Source organism: Pseudopodoces humilis, chromosome 10 (genome assembly GCF_049639895.1).
Source record: "Pseudopodoces humilis isolate 2021_Gansu_Grassland_sample_001 chromosome 10, ASM4963989v1, whole genome shotgun sequence".
Lineage (NCBI taxonomy): Eukaryota > Metazoa > Chordata > Aves > Passeriformes > Paridae > Pseudopodoces > Pseudopodoces humilis.
Window position 1 is genome coordinate 12,260,989 of NC_142209.1, and position 24,719 is coordinate 12,285,707.

At 36.6% G+C, this 24,719-nt stretch overlaps 1 protein-coding gene across 2 annotated transcripts in view; it reads left to right on the forward strand.

Moving 5' to 3' along the window:
* COL11A1 (collagen type XI alpha 1 chain) overlaps positions 1-24,719 on the forward strand; it is a 133,716-nt gene that overhangs the window by 68,905 nt on the left and 40,092 nt on the right. For both annotated transcript variants that reach the window (XM_088060257.1, XM_005520930.3), the window contains 12 exons: positions 1,570-1,614; positions 3,143-3,196; positions 3,300-3,344; positions 7,516-7,569; positions 8,471-8,578; positions 11,186-11,239; positions 14,208-14,261; positions 16,358-16,402; positions 16,529-16,582; positions 16,670-16,714; positions 19,755-19,808; positions 20,657-20,710. In XM_088060257.1, the coding sequence (XP_087916383.1) occupies positions 1,570-1,614; positions 3,143-3,196; positions 3,300-3,344; positions 7,516-7,569; positions 8,471-8,578; positions 11,186-11,239; positions 14,208-14,261; positions 16,358-16,402; positions 16,529-16,582; positions 16,670-16,714; positions 19,755-19,808; positions 20,657-20,710 (666 nt within the window). The remainder of the gene's footprint in view (positions 1-1,569; positions 1,615-3,142; positions 3,197-3,299; positions 3,345-7,515; positions 7,570-8,470; positions 8,579-11,185; positions 11,240-14,207; positions 14,262-16,357; positions 16,403-16,528; positions 16,583-16,669; positions 16,715-19,754; positions 19,809-20,656; positions 20,711-24,719) is intronic.

A 24,719-nucleotide genomic window follows, 5' to 3' on the forward strand; every position in this document is an offset into this window, starting at 1 on the left:
GCTTCACTCTGAGGCTGCAATCGCTCTTGTGAACAGTGAGTGTAATTGCTCTAAGCATAGCTTAGGCATTCAGCTTAAATGGAATCATTGTCCATAATGGCATGCCCATACACTTGCTTTCTTGCAGCAAAAGTGTAAATTTTTTATGCCACTAAGAGCCATTAGACAATATTATTTCTGAGACCTTGTCTATCCTCCCCATGCAATTGTCCCTTACAATTTTTCTTTTAGGTGAAATCTGCATTTCTTAAACCTGACTTTTAGCAAGGCTTAACAAGGTCATTGCAAATATATTGCAAATACAGAACTGTTCCCAGGGTTCTCACAATCTACCCTTTTATCTGCCAAAGTACCAATTTAATGGGAAATGTTAAGTATACAATTATAGTCCAGCTGAGTGTCTGTATCTTGAATGATTGTCTAAACATTTGAAAATTTCCCCTTATCCTTTCCTGTATACTGGAAACAATGTTTGTTTCCAAACACAAGCATTATTTGTCACCTGCATCTTTCAAAGCAGGGGGGAAATGCTGTAAGAGATAATCAGGTGTGAGCACAGGTCTGTCCCTGATCCACAGCCCTGCTGTGGGGTGTTGATGCCACTCAGCAGCCAAGCACTCACTCACTGGCTCACTCCTCCCACAGCAGGGCAGGGACAGAATCACAAGGGCAAAGGCAAGAAAACTCCTGAGGTAAGGTAACAACAGCTTAATAAGTGGAACAAAGCTATGCACACAGGCAAAGTGAAATAAGGGATTCATTCACTCCTGCCAACCTGCAGGCAGCTGGCCAGACACTTGCTGGGAGGATGGTTATGAATGTCCTCCCTCCTCCTCCTTTCCCTGAGCTTTTATTACTGAGTATGACATCATATGGAATGGAGTATTTCCCTGGTCAATTTGGAACAGTGTGCCAGCTGTGTCCCCTCACAGCTGCCCTCCTGCAGCCTAGTCACAATTATCTGTTAATCGTTAGCTTCATTAAATTGTCCTTAAGTTTTGCAGTTTAAGTGCAAATTTTGTAAGAAAGAAAAACAGTGGCTTGGCTAATGTTTTGAGTGCTGTAGTATTAGCATCAGTGATATAGAGCAAAGTCTAAAATGTGAATTTACTTTGTTTAAAAAGCAAGCCACAGTTTAGAATAAAGTCATAGAACATTGAAACTGAATCAGCCTTCTATTGAACCTTTTGATAAATTCTGTAATTTAAAAATATTTCTAGGAATTTCTTGGTGCTACAAAATAAATTACCCTTGTTTCAAAATCAAAGGTGAGAGTCTCTCGCATTAAAAGCCTCTTACTGCTGAAACATTAACTAAACTGAAGGACTGGTCAGCAAAATCATGAAAATATTGACATGAATGTAACTATTGTCCAGTTTTTCTTTTGTTATGTAAATTAAATTGGTATTGAAAGTAAAACCTTTCCTCAAAATTTTGTGTGTCCATTCTAATATAGAAGATATGTGATTAATGACCTGAAATTCAAATGTTTAAATAATTGTGTTTTTATAAAAAAATCACTCCTTAAAAATTATTGCTTTTAAAATCAGATATATTTCTCTTAAACAGGGTCACCCTGGCAAAGAGGGTCAGTCTGGAGATAAAGGGGCATTGGTGAGTTCTAAAACTTTTCCATTTTTTTACATAAATTTCAAGAAAAATTTTGGTACTTTTTAATCTTTATGACATCTTTATTGCTTGCAAGAACTATTTAGGAAGACAATAAAAAACCCATGACACATTCAAAGCATATTTTCTCAGACAAACATATATATAAAAATATTAGAAATTCTAAATAATATAAAGATTACTCTTTTAAATCAAACCTCATCTTGGAGTTGGCAAAGTGGCAATGAAAAGCTGCACACACTTCATGCAAACTACTTGCAGATACTGAGTTTTCAATTCGGTTTTATGGAGTACTCACAAGTGTTCTTCGGAGCCTAATTTTTTTTGAAGGTATAAAAATACATGCAGACACTGTGCAATTTTAGGTCATCTTCAGCTCAATGTCAGTGTATTTTTTTTTTACCTTATGAAACCCTGAAAGGGCTTTGGAGCTCTTTAAAGTGTTCTGCTTACCCTTTATAGAACCTCAATTCAGTTTCAGCTTTCAATGGCAGCACTAAAGGCTGTATTCTGGATTACAGGATGAGTGAATTAACAGGACATTTCAGAAAGTACAGCACCATTGGCATCAGCATATTATATTTTATCAAAAATGTTATTGTTTGTAGAAGACTTGTAAATTTTATCCTGATTTCTTAAGAAAATAAAGTTTACACACAGCGTTAATGTTTAGAAAGTCCAGACGTGGCCATCTGCCAGTTCTTCTGTCTTTTGAATTTACTGATCAATTTCAGCCAAATTTGATAGAAAGTTCAGTTTCTCAGAGATGTTAACAGTCTGAAAGTTTTGTGAAAAGACACATTGGAGAGAGAAAAAAGACCCTATCAGTGTCACCATTAGTAAAAGATTTTGTTATCTGTCAATCTCAGACATGGGAGAATCAGCAGAACAGCTCAGCCTTGGACAGAGGTATCACATTTCCAGGCTTCCACTCTTCACAGAACTCAGTTTCTTTAGGCCCTGCCATCAGATTGCATAGATCCAGGTTGAGCATCCTTAAAATACTCAGCAAAATGTCACTAAAAGAATCCAGGCACCAGTCAATATTGATAACACCATGAGTCTTTTAGCTTTCCAGGCTTGGGATGTCTTTTTTGTTCTTTCTTTTTAAGACCATAATTTTTATTATTCCCATTATTTTGGTTTCTATTTTTGACTTGTGTCATCATCATAATTATCCTATAAATTTTCTCCAATAAAACACCACTGTTTTCTCACTGGCATATTTTTGTTTGTTTGTTTGTTCCTTTTTACAATTACCATTGTTTCAGATAATTTATATTATGGATAGATGCTTCCCAAACAAGTTAATACAAGTTCACAATTCTATTAATAATTTATAGTGAACTTTGAGTGGTGCTTTTTAATGCCTTAGCTTTTCTTAGTGGCATGCAGCCCAGTTATTTTGCTGTCTCATACATTATAGTGAAAGAATAAGGATTAGATTCTGAAGAGAACTGCTTACTAATCAAAAACTGTACAAACAAAGGTTCTTTGCTTCAATATCTTTTAGGGGCCTCCAGGTCCTCAGGGTCCAATTGGATATCCAGGTCCTCGTGGTGTAAAGGTAAGATTGAGTTACTGGATTCCTCCTCTCACACCTTTTGAATCTCACTCGATTTGAATCTCACTGGATTCCTCCTCTCACACCTTTTGTCATCTTCCTTTAGGGTGCTGATGGTGTACGTGGACTCAAGGGATCCAAAGGTGAAAAGGTAAATTTGACTTCAGTTAATTCTTTTTCCTTTTTACATTGCAGCCTCTTTTGTCTCCTTTACTGCAGTGTGCTTTTATGTCACAGCAGTGAATTTATTTTTGCCTTTCTCTAAAGACATACCCAACCCAGCGCCTAAATCAGCGACCTTTGTGGTTATTTATACTGGTACAAAGTGAATATAAAACCTTCAGTTAACAGAACAGTTTTCAATCCTCTTTGCACAAGTTTAGGTAACTACTCTCTAAAGCAGCCTTGAGTAGAGAATTAGACATCCCCTCCCTTATTAGTGGGTATTGAGAGGCTTGTGCATCAGAGAGATTTGTGGTGACAATACTGTTTTTAATCTCTTTTGATAGAGCCCTAAGATAGATCTGTATTTTTTATGTACATTGGGCTCTAGACTTAAGGCATTTTGTCCCAGATCTTTGGCTTTACTGAAGTGATGGACAGCCCCACTCAGATCCACATATATAAAATGTGAAGAAAGCTCTTATTTCCCCTGATACCATTAATTCTGTGTGTAAAGCTCTTCCTAGAGCAAACACCATCCACTGCGATCTGGGCTGACTCCTGATGGTCTGTGGTGGCTGAAACTGCAGCCAATGTTGGTTTAAAGTCACACTTCCTTCAGCACTCAAAATAAGAGACACAACAGACACCATCAGTCACCTCCTGACCACACAGGAAAATCCACTCTTGTGGCTCTGCTGGATAATATATATACATATATATTATGTATATATATATGTATATAGATATTTATAGATATTTCTATAGCAGGATACTTAGTCTTGCCAAAAAGCCTGGATTCAGAGCTTGGCTCAGATGCCAAGAGCTGCTGTATATTTTCAAGCCTTCCTAAATCACAGTTTATTTAGACTGCATGCTCATTTTAAAGTTGCTCATTAAATCTAAGCTGAAAAAGAGTGTGTTTAACATCCATGGAGACTGGACAGTTCAAAACCCCAGTTTTTTCTTGTGCCTTATTGAATGATTAATATCCTGCTTGGACAAAATACAGGATTTGTATATAAACACATTTCATATATGTGTGTATATATGTCTCTGTGTATCAGTGAATACTGATTATCACAATGTCTACAATACTTCTGTGTTCCTAAAACTGATCTCACAGTTGCAGTAAGACAGTGAATTCTATTGAATACTTCCAAAGGTCACACAAAGATATTTAATTGTTCTCTCAGTGCTTTAAGGGTGTGTTCACAGGCCTTTTTTACTGTAATTTTTCAGCTGCCATTACATGGGGAATAGCACTGCAAGAGAAAATAAATAACCTTATCCTTCAGGGAAGCCCCACAGATCTGGAGTGGTCCAGGGATATCAGAGGAGACCTATCTCTGTACTTACCAGTATATGTGACTAGAACTCTTTAGCTATTTTATTTCTTGTTACCAGCAGAGGAGGAAATAGAGCATCCAGCTCTCTCCTCCTACACAGACTGAAATCAGCCTCTCGTAGATCTCAACAGCTGGAACCTCACTGTGAAAGCTGAAGAAGAGGTTCAGTTCATTTGGCAGCCATTTGGTCAGTGGTTGCACATGGTCAGTCCTTGCTAAGGGTTCTCATGTAATTATTACAGTCCATATTGCTGGCCACAACTGAGCAACTTTTACAAATGAAGCTTTTGTGATGTAGTCTTCACACTGCCTTTTTAATTTCTTTCTAAATTTTAAGAAAAGCCACCTTAAAATTTTAATTTATGCAATATAAGATGACCACATAAAACTTTGTTTCATCATATAGAAAGCTTGGGAAAACTGCTTTTAGACTGGTTTTTAGTATATTTTTTTCAATGAATTATAGTGTCACCTCTTTTTGTTTTTTTTTTACACATGTTATTGAAAAACTATATTTGCTTGTTTTATTTGTTTTGGGGTTTTTTGTTTTGTTTTGTTTGGGGTTTTTTTTGTTTGGATTTTTTTTGTTTGGTTTGGTTTTTATGTATGTTTATTTGGGGTGTTGGTTTTCTAGGTTTTTTTTTTTTGTTGTGTTTTATTGTTTGTTTGTTTGTTTGTTTTTTAATGCCTGCTTGCCTATTTTGAGTTGTTTACCACTAGCAGATCTACTTATTTAGGGTTATTGTTGAATACTCTGTGACTACTTCCAAATTAAAAATGGCTTTAGCTCTGCAGTCCATCTCACTTGGTGATCACGGAGAAGATAAAACTTTTGTGGGCCCAGGAATACAAAAAGCAAACTTCTTTTTGAACATGAGGACAAATACAAAGCTTTCTTGCTTCTTTTTGTTTTGTTTTTTTCTTCAGTGTGGAGCATATTGTCACTCTCTCCCGGTTTTATTGGCAGTCCAAATATTCAGATTTGAAGTCAGCAGTATTACTTTACTTTAGCATATAAAAATCTCATAGCATCATAGTAAAATGTTTTACTATGTTATTATTCATCTCAAAGATCTTTGCTGCCATGTTACAACTAAGTAGCAGATGAAAATGGAGTATTTGTTGCCTGGATTTTGGAACAGTAGTTTTATGATGAATCACACAGAATCACAGGGTTGGAAGAGACTTTCAAGATCATTGAGTCCAACCCAGCCCTAACCTCAACTAAACCATGGCACCAAGTGCCACATCCAGTCTGTTTTTAAGCACATCCAGGGATGTGCCCAGGGACTCCACCTCCCTGGGCAGACCATTCCAATACTTTATCACCCTTTCTGTAAAAAACATTTCCTAATATCCAACCTATATTTCCCTTGGCACAGCTTAAGACTGTGTCCTCTGGTTCTGTCAGCTGCTGCCTGGAGAAAGAGACCATCCCCCACCTGACTACAGCCACCTTTCAGGGAGTTGTAGAGAGTGATGAGGTCACCTCTGAGTCTCCTTTTCTCCAGGCTAAACAACCCCAGCTCCCTCAGTCCTTCCTCACAGGGTTTGTGTTCCCAGCCCCTCACCAGCCTCGTTGCCCTCTCCGGACGCGCTCAAGCGTCTCAACGTCCTTCCCAAACTGAGGGCCCAGAACTGGACACAGAACTCAGGTGTGGCCTCCCCAGTGCTGAGTACAGGGGAAGAATGACCTCCCTGCTCCTGCTGGCCACACTATTCCTGATCCAGGCCAGGATGCCCTTGGCCTTCTTGGCCCCCAGGGCACACTGCTGGCTCATGTCCAGCTGCTGTCACCAGCACCCCCAGGTCCCTTTCTGCCTGGGCACTGTCCAGCCACACCATCCCCAGCCTGTAGCGCTGCAGGGGTTGTTGTGGCCAAATCACAGGACTTGGCACTTGGACCTATTAAACTTCAGAAAGAGAGAGCCAAAAGCTGATCAGTTCATGCTGGGGCAAGAGATAAACAACTCTGCTGAACACATCTGGAGATTTCTGCTTGTATCTGAGCTAACTCATACATGTGTAAATGAAACTGTGCTTGTACTTCAACATGGAGACAAATTAAATTGCTTGGAGTAGATTCCCTGCCAGAATTTGCTAGACAGTAAATAAATAATTTTATTAGAAATAGCAATAATGTGCACCCATTTGGATTCAGTCTTAATGCTTATTTTGTTTCTACTTTCTTTCAATCACTTCAGCCAATGAGAGTGCGCAGGGCTGAGCATAACAAACTGCTGTATAGAGATCACTCCTTTTAAGTTATAAACATTATGATGTTTGGGTTTTGTGTCAGTTTATTAAGATGTTACAAGCAGTCAACTTTTTGATTCCTTTCATGATTCTATTAAGGCACTAGATTAAAAAAAACTACTTAAGAGGGAAATTCTGCTATCAAAACAATAACGCTGATTTATTTGTCACCAGTTTTTAAATGTCATTTAAAACATGACATGCATGTTTTAAAGCATGATTATTAAAAGAATAGTAATCCAAAATAGTAGTTAAGAAAGGACTTTTCATGAGAATTCATATTGAAAGAGAATAATGTTATTGTTTCTACCTTTAAATATATTTTTGAACAACTGGTATTAAGAATTTCCAAACTAAAAATTCATTTTGTGTAGTGCACTGATGTATTTTTTATAAAGCAGTAGTAGCCAGATTAGATTTTCTGGTGTCTGAAGTCCCCACTTTACCTACGCAGGTTATTTTAATCTGTTATGAAATTATTTTCTTACCTTTTTTTCAGGGAAAAAAAGTTCCTCTATGTTACTAAGTCTTTACATGCATTTCTGCCTTTCTTAGGGTGAAGATGGTTTTCCAGGATTTAAAGGTGACATGGGTCTTAAAGGTGACCGGGTAAGCATTTATTCATAGCCCATATATTCTTAAATGTTATTGTTTTGGAAGGATCACTGAAGTGAACAAATAAACCAAAAATAAAATAAAGGCTAGTATTTAAAATATTTCTATTCCCTGTGCATGCACAAATTTGATCCAGAGATACAATTTTTGTGAATCAAAAATGGCACAATCACAAGGAGGAAGAGAATGTCAGTCTTGAATATCCTTTTCACTGAGCTTCTTCTTAGAGAATGTCCTTTTCCAGATTCCAAGATTTCCAGTATTTGCCTGAGGAAAATTATCTATCTAGGATAAAGATATTTCCATTCCAGCCCAACATTTTGCACATCTCTGCCAAATTGCTGTTTATTTAGCCCAATGAGCAATTACTTCCTTTCCACACTTTTCGTAAGCGGCTCCTGGCCTGTGTCTGTAGTCTGTATACATTAATATCTGTGAAGATGGTAACCACATAAGTTAGATAAAGTCTTTATCTTTACTTAGATAAAGACAATTTTCTTTCTATGGACTGCCAGGGTGCCTTCTCAAAAATTGAGGAAAGGGGAAATAAGAATACCCTTTCCAAATGCAGCTGTCTTCAGGCAAGACCATTCTGAAAGTGATATTCCTAATATTACTCTGAAAGTGATATGCCTAATTTTTATATATTTGCATTTATACAATGAACATAAGTAGTGATATTTTTCTAATAGGAAACTGGACAGGGCTTACAACAACCTGATCTATTTGGAGATGTCCCTGTGCACTGCAGGAAGTCTGGATGACCTTTAAAAGTTCCTTCTAACCCAAACTATTGTATGATTCTACTCTCTGTTTAGATTTACTGAAAATTTATTTTCAAGTAATTGTAGGTAATCTTCCCAATATATGCATGAAGGCCATTGTTGTATTTTAGGGAGAAATTGGTCAGCCAGGTCCACGAGGAGAAGATGGCCCAGAAGGTCCAAAAGGTCGAGCAGGTCCATCTGGGGACCCAGGTGCTGCTGGTCCAGCTGGGGAAAAGGTCAGTAGCCAGAAATCAACATAAGCATGCCATTGCCTCATAGCATAGATGGAACCCGTAATCTCCATCACTCAGAAACAAGCCCTCAGATCTGCAAAGTCTTTTTGTGACACTGCTGCAACAGACCACTGGAGTTCCCATTTGATCAAGGACTGGGAATCCTTATCTTATAAGTATACAAAGAGACATTGTAGTACTCCACCAGAACATAAGGCAGCTCCATTCTTATCCCAAATTACATACAGTGCATGCCAGCTGTGGAAAACTCAATACAAATAAAATAGCTGGGCACTAAGGAGGATAAAGGTGCTGCTGAAGAGTGAATTGATATTGAGTCATATTACAACAAATGGTGACTTGGAATTTTTTTTTTAAATGGAAAACATTTCCTGAATAAAAATCCAGAATAGGGTTGGCAAAAGGGAAAGGGGTTGTTAAGAGGGGGAACTGATAAAAGGATGGTGAAAAAAGAGAGATCAAGCACAAAGTAAAAATCTCTGTAGAATCCTGGCTTCAACAAAAACCATTTGAGTTTGGTATACAGGATGGAAAGGAGGCTGAGAAATGTGTGTGTGGGTACTGTCAGAAAGGAAGGGTGATTTCAGCAGTGGTAATATAAACAACTGGAGAAATATGATAATATAAAATAACATAAAAATGATGGTTCAAAAATGTATATGCTATATACATATAAAAGTAAATATTTATCACTTAAGTGAGAAGATACTGATGAAAATATTTCCCTTCAAATTTTTTGGTGAACTGTAACATCAATTCTAGTTCTCCCATAGGATGGAGGGTGCATAAACCAAATCAAACAAAACAATCCTTTTTTTTAATACTTGGTAGTTTTTAAATTCAAATTTGAGTTATTTCTAGTTCTTCTTATTCAAATTACTCACTATGAATATAGATTTTCAACCATTTCTTCTTCACTGTGACATATTTGGGACTCTCACAGTGTACAAGAATCTGAAGCCCTAAGTATCAGAAGATTTTGAAAAAAAAATGTTGGTGTTGATAACTCTAGTAGCTTGGAAGTTTAGACACACAGTTTTCCCTTTTCTACACATATTTACAGCTTTCCTTGCCCACTGGAAGGCTCTGTGGATATTCTATGGATACTTGGCTAGAATGGAATGGTGAGACAGGAGTTCTTTGGTGCTGGTCCTTAAAGACCTGCTGGTCTTGAAGTGCAAAAACTGGAATAGTCATTGTGAGCTTTTAGATCTTCCCACAATATTTGGAAAATCTGTAAGAGCAGATATAAATATCTTGTTCCCTTGTCATTCCTATGATTTACTTAATGCAAAGGTACTATTCTTGCAATGAAAGTAATATTCTTGTAAGGAAAGTACTTTCATAAAGTACTGTAGTAGTTCTTATTCTCTGTGTTCATCTGATTCCATTATAAGAAAACCCTGTTTCCCGAGTAAGTCGTAAGCTGGATTTGCTTGGTTAATGAAATTTCAAGTAGGGTGCCAAAAAAATGAGGAACATATCAGAAATGAGCTCATAATAATAAAAAAAAAAATCTGTATTCACACTTGCAACTGGGCTTGCTGACTCAAAAAATCAGGGGCAAAACTTCCACTGAATCTGGCAAGAGTCTGATGTGCTGTCATTCTGCAAAACATTTACATCATTGCAATGCATGTGGCTTGTTTCAGGGTTATAAGTATTCAGCATTATAAGTAGTTTCTTAAATGTAAAAATTGTTCTCAATAATGTCTCACCAGACACATATGCTTACATGAATATGATAATGCTAAACATGTTTATTTATTTATGTGGGGTTTTTTACCAATAGCAATTTTTGGGAAAATTTCCTTCCCTATGCAAGTCTCTCCTTCCTATTTTATATTATCTATGGTTGCTGCAGAGTACCATATGATACTTTACAATCATCTTTTCCATTGAGATCTTCTCCCGAACTTGATATTCTAGAACATAGAGAAATTCTTCCCCAAAGTTCCCATCTTTCAAAGTCTGGAACTGCTTTCCCTTGCCTTTGAAAGTGGCAGGCCATCACTCATCCTCTAGAGGTCTAAAGAGACCAGCTCAATGGAGTAGGGTACTGTATTTCATTTCTGGGAATAGTTGATGTCAGTGCTGATCAGTTTGTTCTGAACATAGCAAGTTGGTAATGGTTGTTGACAAATCCATTGTCAGCAAGTAACCATTGGGGTAAAATTTATCATTGTCTCAGTTTAGAACAACTCAAGAACAAATGCCTATTCATGAAAGTCAACCATCACACAGTATTAATTAAAAACAATTTCTTCTCACTCAAACCTATTAACAACCTGATTTTTTAGAGAATAATTATTGTTTAATGATCTCAACCACATAGAACGGCACAGCACTTCATGGAAGAAAAAAACCTTTCTGGTTTCTCTGGATTCATTCATTGGAGTGGGATTTCTGTTTACGTTTGGAACACTAAGCCCACTGGTGATTAATTACAAAAGTGAGAAATTTATTTAATTTAATATTATATTCCATGGAGTATCATCACTCTGTGTTGTGGAAAAAATTACTTGTATGGAAGCTTGCTGAACCACAAAGGAAGATACAGTAAAATTTAACACTGCCTTCTCATTGCAGGGTAAGCTTGGTGTACCTGGACTGCCAGGATATCCAGGAAGACAAGGTCCAAAGGTGAGCTGTAAATGAGCTGTTGAGTGTTTTGACACTGGTCACAATGGCACTTACTTCATTTCTGTCTTTGGGGAAGCAGGGTGTGGACATCAAAGAAAAGGAAAATTTTCCCATTTTCTTTTTTGACAGTCATATTCTGAAGTAAAATCTTCTACAGTGTGGGATCCCCTAGGTCAGGCTCTTAATGGAGCACTATCTTTCCTCTTCTTAATATAATACCCTTTAGCATCTTCTCCTGAGTTGTATTGTGCCAGTAATTGGAAAAGGAAGGAATTGCTGACATTCTTGAAAGAGAATAGGCACTATATTGGCTAAATGGATGCTGCTAGTGATGGGAATTTTCAGTGTGGTGCAGGGATTCCATTTGTGTGATTATTGTTTCTTCCATGGAATAAACCATATTTCTTTGAAATGTATCATTTACAATTTTCTTCATGTTTTCCTTTAGTTTCTTTTAAGACAAACATGAAAAAACACAATCCTTAGTGAATTTAAGTGACTATATCTATCCTTCAGCTACTTGACATATTTGAATTGCAATAGAAAAGCACACAGGGACTTCTGGTTTAAAACATTTTTATGAAACAAGTTTCTATCAAGTTAATCCTAAAACATCTTTAGGAAATGAGCAGGTTAAATTAATTGAAGGATCTCTTTTCTGAGATAGAAAGAAAAAAGATGGAATAAAAGTAAAATTCTACAGACACTGTGTAGAGGAGACCATTAGGGAGACATTGTAGATCCAGCCCCTCCCAAAGAAGACCCACCTAGGTAAATACCACAAGTAAAAGAGTCCCTTACCACTCCTACACACCTGAACAATCAACCTGCAGTAAAATCCTCAGTTCTGCTCTACTTTGGATTTATTTCTATTTCCATTTGAAATTATGGGGGGGTTTTGGATGAAATACAACTTCCTGACTGGCAAAGGGCTTTTCTGACTCTGCCCTATACTTTGACCCTTTTTAGTCAAGTGACTGGGCTACCTGAAGAATGCTTATTCACTGAACACTGCATCAATTAGAAATATTAAAACTGCTAAAAGTACTCATGAAAACTATTCACCTTGAAAGGCACAGGGGTTTTGGCTTCAGTTTCTTAACTCAAAATGTCTGAGATCTTAGTCTCATTGTTCTCCTTTAGAAGTGTGTTGTGAAAAATCTAAGATAAGAGTTTTACATTATTCAGTTCGAAGAACAAAAATTATGTCATATTTCAAATAAAAGTTGATTTCTTCTTTTTTAAACAAAGACTTCACCAAGAACTTCATTGCATTACATTTTTATCACATTAAAATTGAAAAAAGTTCTCAAGCTGCATTCACTATTGCTCTTCTAATTTGTTGCTTAAATTTCCAAGAAAGATTAATGACATCTACGATAGATAACTCACTGGAGACTTCTTTGGAAACTGAGTCACAGGCCAGTTCAAATAAACATGAATGAGAAAAAAGCAGCAGAAAAATGTATTAGCTATGTAAAACAAATAGGAAATCTTGTCCTAGTATTGTCAAGAAAGCTGACATCATTCTTCTTGTTGATACTTGTTGTCATTAAGGTTTTTTCTGGGAATTGTTTTTAGAGTTCTCCCATTATCTGATAATTTTCAGTACACTTTTTTTTCTCTCCAATCCAGTCCTCTTGATTAGTACAGTTGCAAAAACTACTGTACATGAAGATATTTACAACCAAGCCATGACTACTAGTGCCCCATTGTTTGGTCTGGCTTTTTTCCATCCTTTTAATTGTAATGTGCTTGGGCTCCACAGACTAGAATTTTTAGTTTTATTCTTATATAAAGTTATAACTAGTGAAAAATTAAGAAGTAAGAATGGAAGTGAAAGGAAAATGAATATAAAAGGAAAGGGAAGGAAGAAAAATATTACTTTTCTGCCACCAGTCAATATCAGTAAGGGTTTCATTAGAATCTGTGTTAGTGAAGTTGTACTACCTCTAAGTCTTTTAAGGATAATTGGAATGATTATGTAAAACAAGGTTCATTAGAGGAAAAACAAGAGTAAGAACAAGAGAAATAAAAAATGAAAAAATGTTCATTTCAAAGAGCACCAAGAAATTATATTTTAGGGCTTTGTTATATGCATTTTATTTGGCCCTAAATGCTAACAGCAAGCTGCACTGACATAGATGCATTGTGACAGCAGGGACTCTGCCCAGAAAATTTTAGTGGCTGACCAAACAAAAAACTCTTAATTTTCATCACCAGTCAGTTAAAAGTGTATCTTATCATGATTATCACCTCCTTGATCCCAAGTTCCTTATGAAAATTAGGAAGGTAAAAAGTCTTCTGTCCCACCAAACCTCTATGCCAGAAGCAAAGAAGAAAATAGTACTGTTCTCATTGGAATGGGCAGTTAGCAGAAGGAAAGGGGAGAAAAAAGGAGGAGGAATAGTGCTGAGAGCAGTTTCAAGTCAGATAATCTCATAAATTCTGCTTACGTAAGAGTTGCATGGATCAATTAAATGAAACTGTCCATTATAGTGAATAAAGAAGTAATTAATTTACAGCTCAGTAAAGTGAATAGAGGATGTGGAAAATCCTTACCATTTTTTGTAATTATTTTTTAAAAGAGTTATCTTACTGTGAGGCAACAAGGCCTTGTTTGTTTGTCTTCATTATGATACATTTATTTCTAGAGGACTGTTACTTATTATTACTTTCCTACTTTAAAAAAAAGGTGCAGATTTAATGAACATTTTATTGTCTAATAAGATGACAAATAATGTCCATTCTATGCATTGATTTTTTTTTTTAATGCTTTCTGGACTTGAGGCATTATGGTAAGTTTATTTACAGTTTTCCTAAGTTTATTTACAGCTGTCACAGTTGCAAGTTTGACATGTACAATGTACATGAGTTTGGAGTTGTGTTTTATGTGTCCAGTAAATGTTGGCTCTAGCACTGTTTTGCTCTTGATATCCTCTGACATTTGCACTGGTTTCTTGCATAGGGCTCAACTGGTTTCCCAGGATTTCCAGGTGCCAATGGAGAGAAAGGTGCAAGGGTATGATAATTAATTCTTGCATAACACTTAATTAACTTCTAAAATTCAGCACTAGGGGAAAAGACTGAAACCTAGGTTTAATAGTAACAAGTTACTATCTAAAGAATGATAAAAACAGGCTTTTCACATTCAAGATGGACCTCTATCTTTATGTAAAACAGGACATACTGATGAATTATTTACAAATCTTTAAGGTATTAATCTAAATATAATCTATAATATACTAAATACAAGAACTTGGACACTTTCTTGCTGCACATACTGCCATTATTATATAATTTGAGAAAGAGACTAAAATTCACCTTTGCTGAAGGATTTGGGGTTTTTTAAGACAGTATAGCTGAGTGAGTTGGCAAGAAGTATTTTCCTGTATCCCATGAATTATCCTGCTACAATTTACCCTCAAGGAAATTCAGCTTGTATTTCATTAATATTCTGACTTGCCACAAAGGGGTTTTTTTTTAGGCTTAGTTTCAAAAAGGCAAAATATACCAGACAAATTAAGAACGTGTACTATTACATATATTTTAAACAAGTAAAATTACACCTTCTGCTTTGTTTGCTTGAAGCAGGTGAGGGGAAATGTGTTATGCATGTTCTTTAAACTATAGCAATTAAAAATAAGTGAGAAAGAAGGTCAGTGTGCTGTTGTCTCTAAAACTCAATTGACTATAGTAGGGTATGTTAGAAAGATAGTGAAATTAAGACTTGACTCAGAATTCATAGCTGATAGCAACATCAAGTCAAATAGGTAATATAGGTTATTATTCTTAAAACAGAAATTCATTATTTTAAGGGGAAATATATGAAATTCAATAGCATTCTCATTACTTGTGTACAGTCTAAGTTGTTCTTGTATTATTTTATCTGTGTTGTTATGTACAGGCACAAGCAATAAAGCAATGCTCAGTTCATCTGTGTTGTGAAGAAATGAGGGAACTGCTAATAAAGGCAGCAGATTGAAAAAAAAGCAAAATGATAGGATCAAACAGGAGGCTAAAAATTATGAAAATCTTACTATATTTATTTGTTTTCAGGCCTTCATAAAGCTTTAAATTCAGCCAGGGTATTAACTATTTAATTAATAGCACCAAACCGCTGAAATATTATGCTGATCATCAATGAGCCCATAATTGTAGTTTTTTTAATGACAATCAGATATTATTGCTAATCTTGCCTAGAGGGTTATCATGGTGTTTTATGCTACCACACATACAGGTACTAGGAAAGACAGTCTCTGTCCTTGAGCAGATCACAGTCTGAGTAGCATTTCAAAAACAATTCATAAATTTTATTCTGCTAAGTGAAATAAAACCAACAGTAAAAAAAAGAAAAGGAAAAAAAACCTGTCAAGAAAACAGGTGAATGCATTTAATTGGTTTCCAATAAAAAAGGCAGCTTTGTGCTAAAACATCTCTGATGATTTTTTTGTTGCTGGCTTGTTTACCTCAGAGATGAGAAAGTACCATCAATTTCCTGTCTCTACCTGAAGAATACTTTCTTGAATTTTAATATACTTTGCATTACAAAGCACAGAAATTGCAGTGCGGAGCCTAAAGAAAAAAATCACATTGAGCATGATTAGGACATACATTAAAGCAAAAAATTAAGTATTGGTATTCTGCCAAGTATCTCTGTTGAGTATGCATAATTTTGGTAGATATTACAGTGCCCATTTCTGTTATAAATGAAAAGAGGCTTGCCCTTTCTTTTCTATATTAACCTGTGGAGCTGTCTACAGGAACCTTGGAACTTTGTTTTTAAGGCTGTTCACTATGCCTAGTCCTTTAGAGTACTGCAGAGGGGCTCTGCCACCTTCAATACTGTTTTAATGTGGTTTAAAATGGTCTAATGCCTCGGAAAGAATCTGACTTTCAGGCAAATTTAGTGCACTTAGCCACAAGTCTCAGTGAACTCAGAAAGATAACCAATTTTATCAAGGACCATGATTCTGTAAATTGAAATGCAAAGTAGATAGTTAAAAGTAAAATAACATTTAAACTTAAGGGAGTTGCTCTCTGCCTACACTTCAGTAAAAAAAACCTTTATCACACAGAGTGCCTGCTAAGATGATTTCTGTGAACTTTTCTTTCCAGGGATTGCATGGCAAACCAGGCCCCAGAGGACAGCGAGGACCAACAGTAAGTTCTTTTGATTTGCAGTGTAGAAGCTTGTGTAAATTGCCTCCACTATACTGTGAAGAATTACTTTTATTAGATTATAATATCCAGTATTTATTATCAAGTGTATCTGTGTCAAATTGACAGGGTCCAAGAGGCTCAAGAGGTCCCAGGGGTCCCACTGGTAAACCAGGTCCAAAGGTAATTGTCAATCACACTGTATAGATTGGCTACAGGCTGTTTATTTTAAATAAATGTAAATCCTTGAACATGCTCTTTCCTTTCCAGGGCACTTCAGGCAATGATGGTCCTCCTGGCCCACCAGGCGAAAGGGTTTGTGAAAGCCATCTTTGTACATGTTTTTCCCACTATATAAGAGTGTGATTTGAGGGTGGGAGGATTGTTTTGTCTTCAGTTCTCCCTCTCATATCTCTGTGCTACTTTGACCAGAGTAACCAGAACTAACAAAACCTCAGTTCCAATGATGCTTTTCACAAAGTTATGAATGGGATGGCTGAAATTTTCTGAAAGCTTTTTCCAACTGCATCTCAGTTATGCACATATAGGTCACAGAGAGTACATACACACTTTGTGTTCCATCCATGTGCTTTGTATACATCCCTGTGAAGAGCTTAGGCTCTTCAGAATTCCTCACTTACTGCAGTTTACTCCCTGTTCATTGGATTAGCAAACACTCAAGACACATCCAGAAGATTCTTTTTTTGAAGCAGCTGAGTTTTTTTGTTCTGATCAGCTAAGAATTCCCTTCAACCTATTTTCTTCAGAAAATGCTTCAGAAATCCTATTGTTCTCTCTAAAACAAAATTTTCTGCTTGCTATTATCATAACAATCAATACACAAATCCACTATGCAGCTCATTGTACCGCACTGTAAAGAAAAAAGAGAATTAATAAATCGTATCTGTAATGGCAGCACTTGAAAACCAAGTCAGTATAAGTGGATGAGCTTTCTGCCAAAATTTTTTTGCCAGGCTTAAACTTTTCTTTTGTAGTCATATTTCATTAAACTTATCTTTTTCATATAGGAAGCCTAAAGATCTCCCAGAAGATCTCATGGCAAGGTCCCAGTGTTCTAAAAGAGTGTTATTCCTCAGGAGGGAGCTCCGTGTGCTTTTTCCCCACTCCATAATGTCACTTTTTTTGGCACTAGCTAGGATGTGGGATGGAGAGAATGAGGCATAGACCAACAAAGGAAATGTAGGTGGCTTTACTCAGAGGATGATCAGAGGCAGCCAACCAGAAAGGGAATAGCAGATCCTTGTGGAAGAGGAGATTGCTGACAGCTCCAAGAGTTTGCAAGGAAGAGAAATTGTGGGGGTACTAAAACAATGAGCAGATCAATCCAAGATGAGGGCATCCCTGGAGAGAAACTGATAAAAACAGAGATGAAGAATCATAGAGCACCATGTCTCTCATCACTTGTGTAACATAAGTGTGAGGTATCTATCTGCTTCCCAAGAGGGATGAGTGTCAGCCAAAAAATAAAACTGTCATCTCTATTCCTCTGAGACTATTTCAGCTACCAAACATGAAAATAATAAATAATCTATCCTGTGTAGCTACTGTTAAAATGAAATTTAATTAAAAAAATGAAAATGTAATTTTGATAGCACGCTGTTAGTATTCTGGTGCTTTTTACCACGTAATCCATCAGCCCACTGACCTGAAACATGCAATCCATACTGTGAATGAAAAGAAAAATGTAACATTTCTTCCTTAGAAAGCTTCAAAGCATGAGAACAGGGGAGATGACTGAGAAAGAAGGTGCATTTAAATGTAAAACTTTGAGTTGTGTTCCTATAACCCAGTTTCTGAGACTGACCAATTTAATTCAGGTATTTTTTAGCTGAGTCAATTTTATTAGTTTTCCTCTATAAAGTGCCACCTTCTCTTTTCTTTTTTTTTTTTTTAAGCTTTATGTTATACCCAGAAACAAATGAGGAAAGTTAGTTTGTTCATAGACATGGCATATTGAGAAATTTTTTATTGACCCAAACCCTCATATGGAGCATATTTGTGTTATGAAGGTTTCAGAAACAGATTTATATCTCTTTTTGGAAAAAAAAAATAAACTATGGCTCAGGCAGTACGATCACAAAGACTTCTCTCTTTGCCTAGCACTTCTTAATTGATCCAGATTTAGTAGTTCAGTATAATAGAAATCCGCCCTGGAATAAGATTCATTTCAGATCGAATTCTCTCAGGCTGGGCACCAGGGATCCTCTCCCCAGCTACATTTGTGCTCTGCTTTGCCCGCTACCAGAGGCAGCTGTGCTCTGCAAGCCTGGGCTCTAAGAATGAGGCTTATGGAATTCTGAGGAGCAAAAGGGTAGAATAATTTGGGAGCTGTGACCTCCTGCTTCAAGTCTTTTGCACCAAATCAACATTTCTGCTGATGTCATAGCAAACCCATACATCATGCACCAAACAGAATAGGATAAAGCCTTGCACATATGACATGGGTACATAACTCAGCTGTGGAACCATGGAAAATTAATAAGACTCAAGATTTCTCGTAGTACACTATAAACTAAAGAGCAAAAAGGATTTTCATAAGCTGACATTGTACCTTTCAGCATGTGAACAGTAAATTTTAAAAGCTGCTCTCTGGGGATTTTTTGATAACAACTTCAGAAAAAGCCATGTAAGCTAGTACTTAGTGTAAGTATCTATGTGTATAGATATTTACATGTGAACATACATGCATGTGCACACAATGCACTCTGTTGATCATCTTTAGCTAAATTTATAAAACCATGCTGCATGAAAGTTTTCTCTCTCCATATATCTGTATATAAACAAAACTATAAAAATAAAATTTTCATATATTATAGGATTTTTAAACTGTATTTCATAATAGCAAAAATGCTGTATTTAATCCCAGCTACCTCTGAATAGTTTGTTCTATTTAGAATTTTGTACCATTGTACTGGTTTGAAATATTATCAGGGTTTAGGAATTGCCAAAGATGAACGTTTGACTGAAAGTTAAAAAGATGACCAAACTATTAATTAAATCCTCTGGTTTATGCAACATGGAAGAACAGTGTTTCTAACTCACAGTTGGTTTCTACTTTATCATGCACAGTTTTAGGGGTAAGATGCAAACATAGCTGATGTAAGTAGTTTTCCTCATTTTTTTTACTGCATTCCTACACAAGCACCATTGCTTTCAGGAAATCCCTCCAGTGTCTGTGCATGTGAATTGTTGCTACCAATATTTATGACAGTGTGGCTGAGGCTTTATGCTTAAATCCAGACCTTACCTGCAGGGTTCCTATATTTTATAATTGAAACAAATTTTTCAATCCAGCTTGAGTAAAACTTTTCTTGTTTGGTTGCCTTTAATCCAGGGACCGCAAGGGCCTCAGGGGCCTGTTGGATTCCCTGGACCGAAGGGACCTCCAGTGAGTATATCTTTTCTTAAGTATGGGCAACAACAGGAATGCTAATTTTTGTAGACTGCCTCTGAAGTGAATAGCTGAAAATTTACGTGAAGGGATGGTTTATGTATAGATTACAAATATTCTTGTTGAGCCTTAAGGGTTTGCAGTCACATATTTAATTTAGTCACTGGTGCAGCTGTTAAGACCGAGAGTAATGCACCAAACTGCACGTCTGCTATGTCCTGCCAGTGACCACGTGACACACTGACTTCAGACAAAATGCTACTTTGCTGCTGCATATTTTCTTTAAATTATTGATTCACTGAGGAAAAATGAAGAGGGAGGAGGCAGTCATTAGTAGCAGAAACATATAGAAGAAATAGCACCTTTGAGCTGCCCCCTGAACCAGTTTAGGTGCTCTTCTGGTGGGCCTCTGCTCCTGTGCAGTACAAAAGAAACAAACCACCTGTAACCTTTTTCTCCCATGCATTTGGAGATTCCAAAACCAAAATTATTTCCAATTCCAAAACCTGAAATTTCATCAATTACTTCTGTAATGGTTCGATTTGTGTTGAGTCATTAACGAAAGAAAAATGGAAGTATAGGGACTTTCCATGATTTCTGAATTTTGAGAAATCTATTTCGAACATGCTTGCAGGTGACAACAGTCATTCTCCAAGCAATTGTTAAGACACAATAGGAAGGACACAAGGTTAAAATATTCTTAAAATCCTAGCTAAATAATGCAGTTAAAATTTACCAAAGACTAGTCTAGAAATAAACAGAAAGCAGAGATTCTGACAGCTGATTGCACACTTTTTTTGAATATGGCGAAGAAATTGCTTGATTTATGTGTTTTATAATTTCAGGGTCCACCTGGAAAAGATGGCTTGCCTGGGCACCCAGGACAGCGGGGTGAAACTGTAAGTAAATGTACTCTGCTGTGTTAGTGTTGTCCTAAAGGTCATGATTATGTGATCAAAACCAAAGAAATAGAGACAACAGGGAAAAGGGAAAGGGGCTGACACCAAAAAGTTAAGTAACTGTATTTTCCTTGTAAATGGGGAATGAGAAAGCTTTATTTTACTCCCATGATACAAGTGTGAGGTTATTCTTTGCTATGTACAGTTAGTAATACCAGAATGAGATTAAATATTCAATAGAATAATTTAAATCTCAATTTAAATTAAGATTTTTCAGACAATTACTATACAGTAGTTTTCTCACTGAATGTCATGTACCAAAAATAGTAATATAAAAAAAATTCTTATTGATAAACAACTAGAAAACTGAAAAGCCAAGACCTTTGGAAAGTAGGATCAGGAATGATTGAACCTATTAAAATAAAATAAAATTTTGGAACTATGTAACTCTGCCAGGAATCACAGTGAATAAATTCTGTCATCAAAATGAAAAAAATACTATGTTATACTTCTAATTAAATTATCTTTAAAAATCATGCTATTTCTGTAGTGTCAGAATGTTACTCATATTCCATTATAAAATAAAAATTCTCACTTGGAATTTTCAGAGCTAGAGAAAGCCATAAATGAATTTATTGAGGAATTTTCTCAGCAGGTAGAATGTAGGCTCCAGCTTCACTAGAAATCTGTTAGTGACTGCTGAGTCACTTCCACTGCTGGAAGGAGGAACACTGAACTTGGAGTAACACATCCCTCTGAAAATCTCTGTTTTCTTCTACTAGTATTATAGCATTGTGACACTGTAATGCTTTGCAATGATAGTGGCTTTTTGTGTGTGAAACATGATTGACTCCTGCTTTGTTCTTTCCCTTTGCAATGATGCAAAGACTCTGTTATGTACCATAAGGATCAATTGTAATCACTGTTTACAATACAGGAAGCTCAAACTTGTTCTTTAGTCTGCTGTTAAAAAGTTACAATTTTCCCTTTGGTTTTACTGCTTTGAACGTGAGCCACTAATGTGCCAGTACAGCAAAGAAATCAGAGAGCATCCTGTGCTGCAGCAGGGGGATCTCTTCCTTCTGTCCAGCCCTGCTGAGGCCAGGAGCAGCTCTGGGCTCCTCAGGACAGAGAGAAAGGGAACTGGAGCATGTCTGCTGTGGGTAAAGACTGATGGAGCCAGGCTTGCTCAGCCTAGAGAAGGCTCAGGTCTTACCCAAGTACAGAAATGCCTGAAGGGAGCTGTGAAGAAGATGGAGCCAGGCTCTTTTCTGTGGTGCCCAGTGACAAGAGGCAATGGGCATAAACTGAAACACAGGAGGTCCCATCTGAACATCAGGAAATGCTTTCTCTGTGTGAGGATGACCAAGCACTGTCACAGAGTACCCAGAGAGGCTGCAGAGGCTCCATCTGAGGTATTCAAAAGCCATCTGGATGTATTCCTGAGCAACCATCTCTCAGCAGCCCTGCTTCAGCAGAGCAGTCGGACAAAATGACGCTAGAGGTCCCTTCCCACCTCAACCGTTCTGATTATGTGATAAGACTTGTAACTCAAAATACAATGAAACTGTGGTCTCTGCTACTGTGTGAAATTTGAACCAGGTCCCTCAGGATTCACTCAGCACTATGATTCTCTAATTTTTTCTCACTTTTGCTTTAATAGGGTTGTACAGATAAAAAAACCCGAATAACTTAGGAGCAAATGCAGCTTTTCATTAGAGCTGTTTTCTGCCCTGTGTGTTTGTAAACTTGGGCCAAAACTGTGTTTAAAATATTTTTCCCCCATGGGTTCTCATATATGTGTTTTTGTAGAAAATCAGATGGTTATAAATCAATCAGTAGTCTTGTTGACTTTCTTTTCCTGATGAACATATCCACTTCAAGTTTTTAAAAAATGTATAAATAGAAAACCTTCATTTCACTCAGTGGTAGATAAGGGTATTAAGAATTCTGTTTCTTATTTAGACACATATCTTATTATAAAATTCATTGGTGCACATGGGCATTTTGGCAATTAGGGAATTAGGATAAGAGACATAGACAAGCTTAACAAATTAGAGAGCCAGATTCCCAGGTTGCACTCTGCAGTTTGCTTATGGAATAATAAGCACAAGTTGACAGCAACCAAGGTAACTATTGGTGGAGAAGAGGCTGCAACTTGTTCCCCCTAGTAAGACATGCAGACTTTGAAGAACTGACATTGTTGAAATTGTAGACATAGGAACAGTAATACCTTGATAAATAATTTAGAATATAAATGTAGGAATAAGCTTTTTACTGAAAACCAATATTATGCCAGTTTGTCCTTAGAAGTGATTATAAATTCCAGTGATGTCAATCTCAGTTTGGCAGGAGGCATCAACAGTGAAAATTGCTAGATTGTCTGCTGTTGTGCAAGAATTTAGTCTTTCATGCTTGTGAAAAGATAAAACAGAAATATACTACCTGTGTCATCTATTAGAATTAATTGAGGACCTTCTTGCTACAGTAAATCATTTCATGAAATTGTCTTTCACAGAAAATAACAAAAAAAATATAGAAGGTTGAAATAAATAGGCAGTTGAAAATACACGAGACATTAGAGAAATTTAGTGTAATTTTTTTATTTAGTGTAATTATTTTTTTAACTTAGTGTAATTAGTGTAATTCTTTTATAGTTAAATATTTTAGATGGAGCCATGGAAGGTTCAGATCTTCTTGAGTAGTTGTTACTGAAATCTCCTTTGCTTTTTCCATCTTTTAAAAATCTGGATCTGTAAAAATAGATAAGCTTGCATCAGAAGACAGAAAGCAGGGCAGTGAACCCATCATTAGCATCAACAATGCACACAAAGTATCAATGCACTCTACAAAATCGGGCCTAGCAGGTCTTCTCAAGGAGCTTCCTGTAAATGGGTGATGCTCAACATTCTTTGTCTTTCCTGACGACAGGCTTACAGCAGAAGCTTTGATTGTGTAAAGGAAGGGACATGGGAATGATTCCACCTGGAGCAATTCTGATTTTCTGTCATTAGAACAAAGGGGTACTTTTGGAGGTTTTTTTGTTTTTTGGTTTTTTTTAATCCAGATCATTTCAGAGGTCTGAGAGAGCACCTGAGTTATGGGCCAGGCTGAACCCTGGTAACATCTGGGTGGCAGCCAGAACAGAATCAGACTGAGGCAGAAAACTCAAACAGGGATTGATGAAATATCAGTCAGACTGTGTCCAGAGGAAAGCTGAGTAGGGCCCAATATTTGAAAAAATTTGGGCCAGATGACCCCTTTGCTTTTCACTGGTGAGCAGAGCAGGGGGCAGACACGGGCTGTTAGGCAGGCAGTATTGTGTAGGACCCTAATGTGACCCAGCAGGAATGCACTGTCTAACACTCTCACAATATTTGAAAGAAATAATTTAGCATAACTCCAAGATGCATTAAACAGTGCTATTGGAAAGTGACATTGTCATACAGTTTATTGACTCGTTTTGGCCTGAAATCTGGGGGCACTGAGTAGAAAATGAAAATTCTGTAAAATTTGCCCATGTTCTAAAAAATTGCCTCAAAAGTATTCCCTTTCTATTCTGTTTTTGACATCACATTGATTTCTCATTACTTTCATTCTTTTTATGGAACTCATGTTGCCTTTTCTACCATTTCTATATAACCTTCACCTTCCCTGGATCTTTATTTCTTTTCATTTTCTTTTTGTCTCGCCTCCACTTTAATGCCCTTCCAAATAAATCCTCTATCTGTGTCTTTCTTTAAAAAGCAATTTTATGTCAGGCTTTATGATTCATAATATACATATGTAAAAATGTATTTTCAACTGTCTTTTAGCTGCATCACTTATGCATTCAAACTCATCTAATCAAGTTCTCCTAGAGAGATCTATGAAACTGACTGCAATTTTTACTGCTGTACCACCTCAGAGAGATGGGAACTGACAGATAGAAGGGAGATTAATCAGCATTTCACTTCTAAGCATATAGAGACAAAAATGATTTTTCTTTTTTATTTCCCAAAGAGAAGAA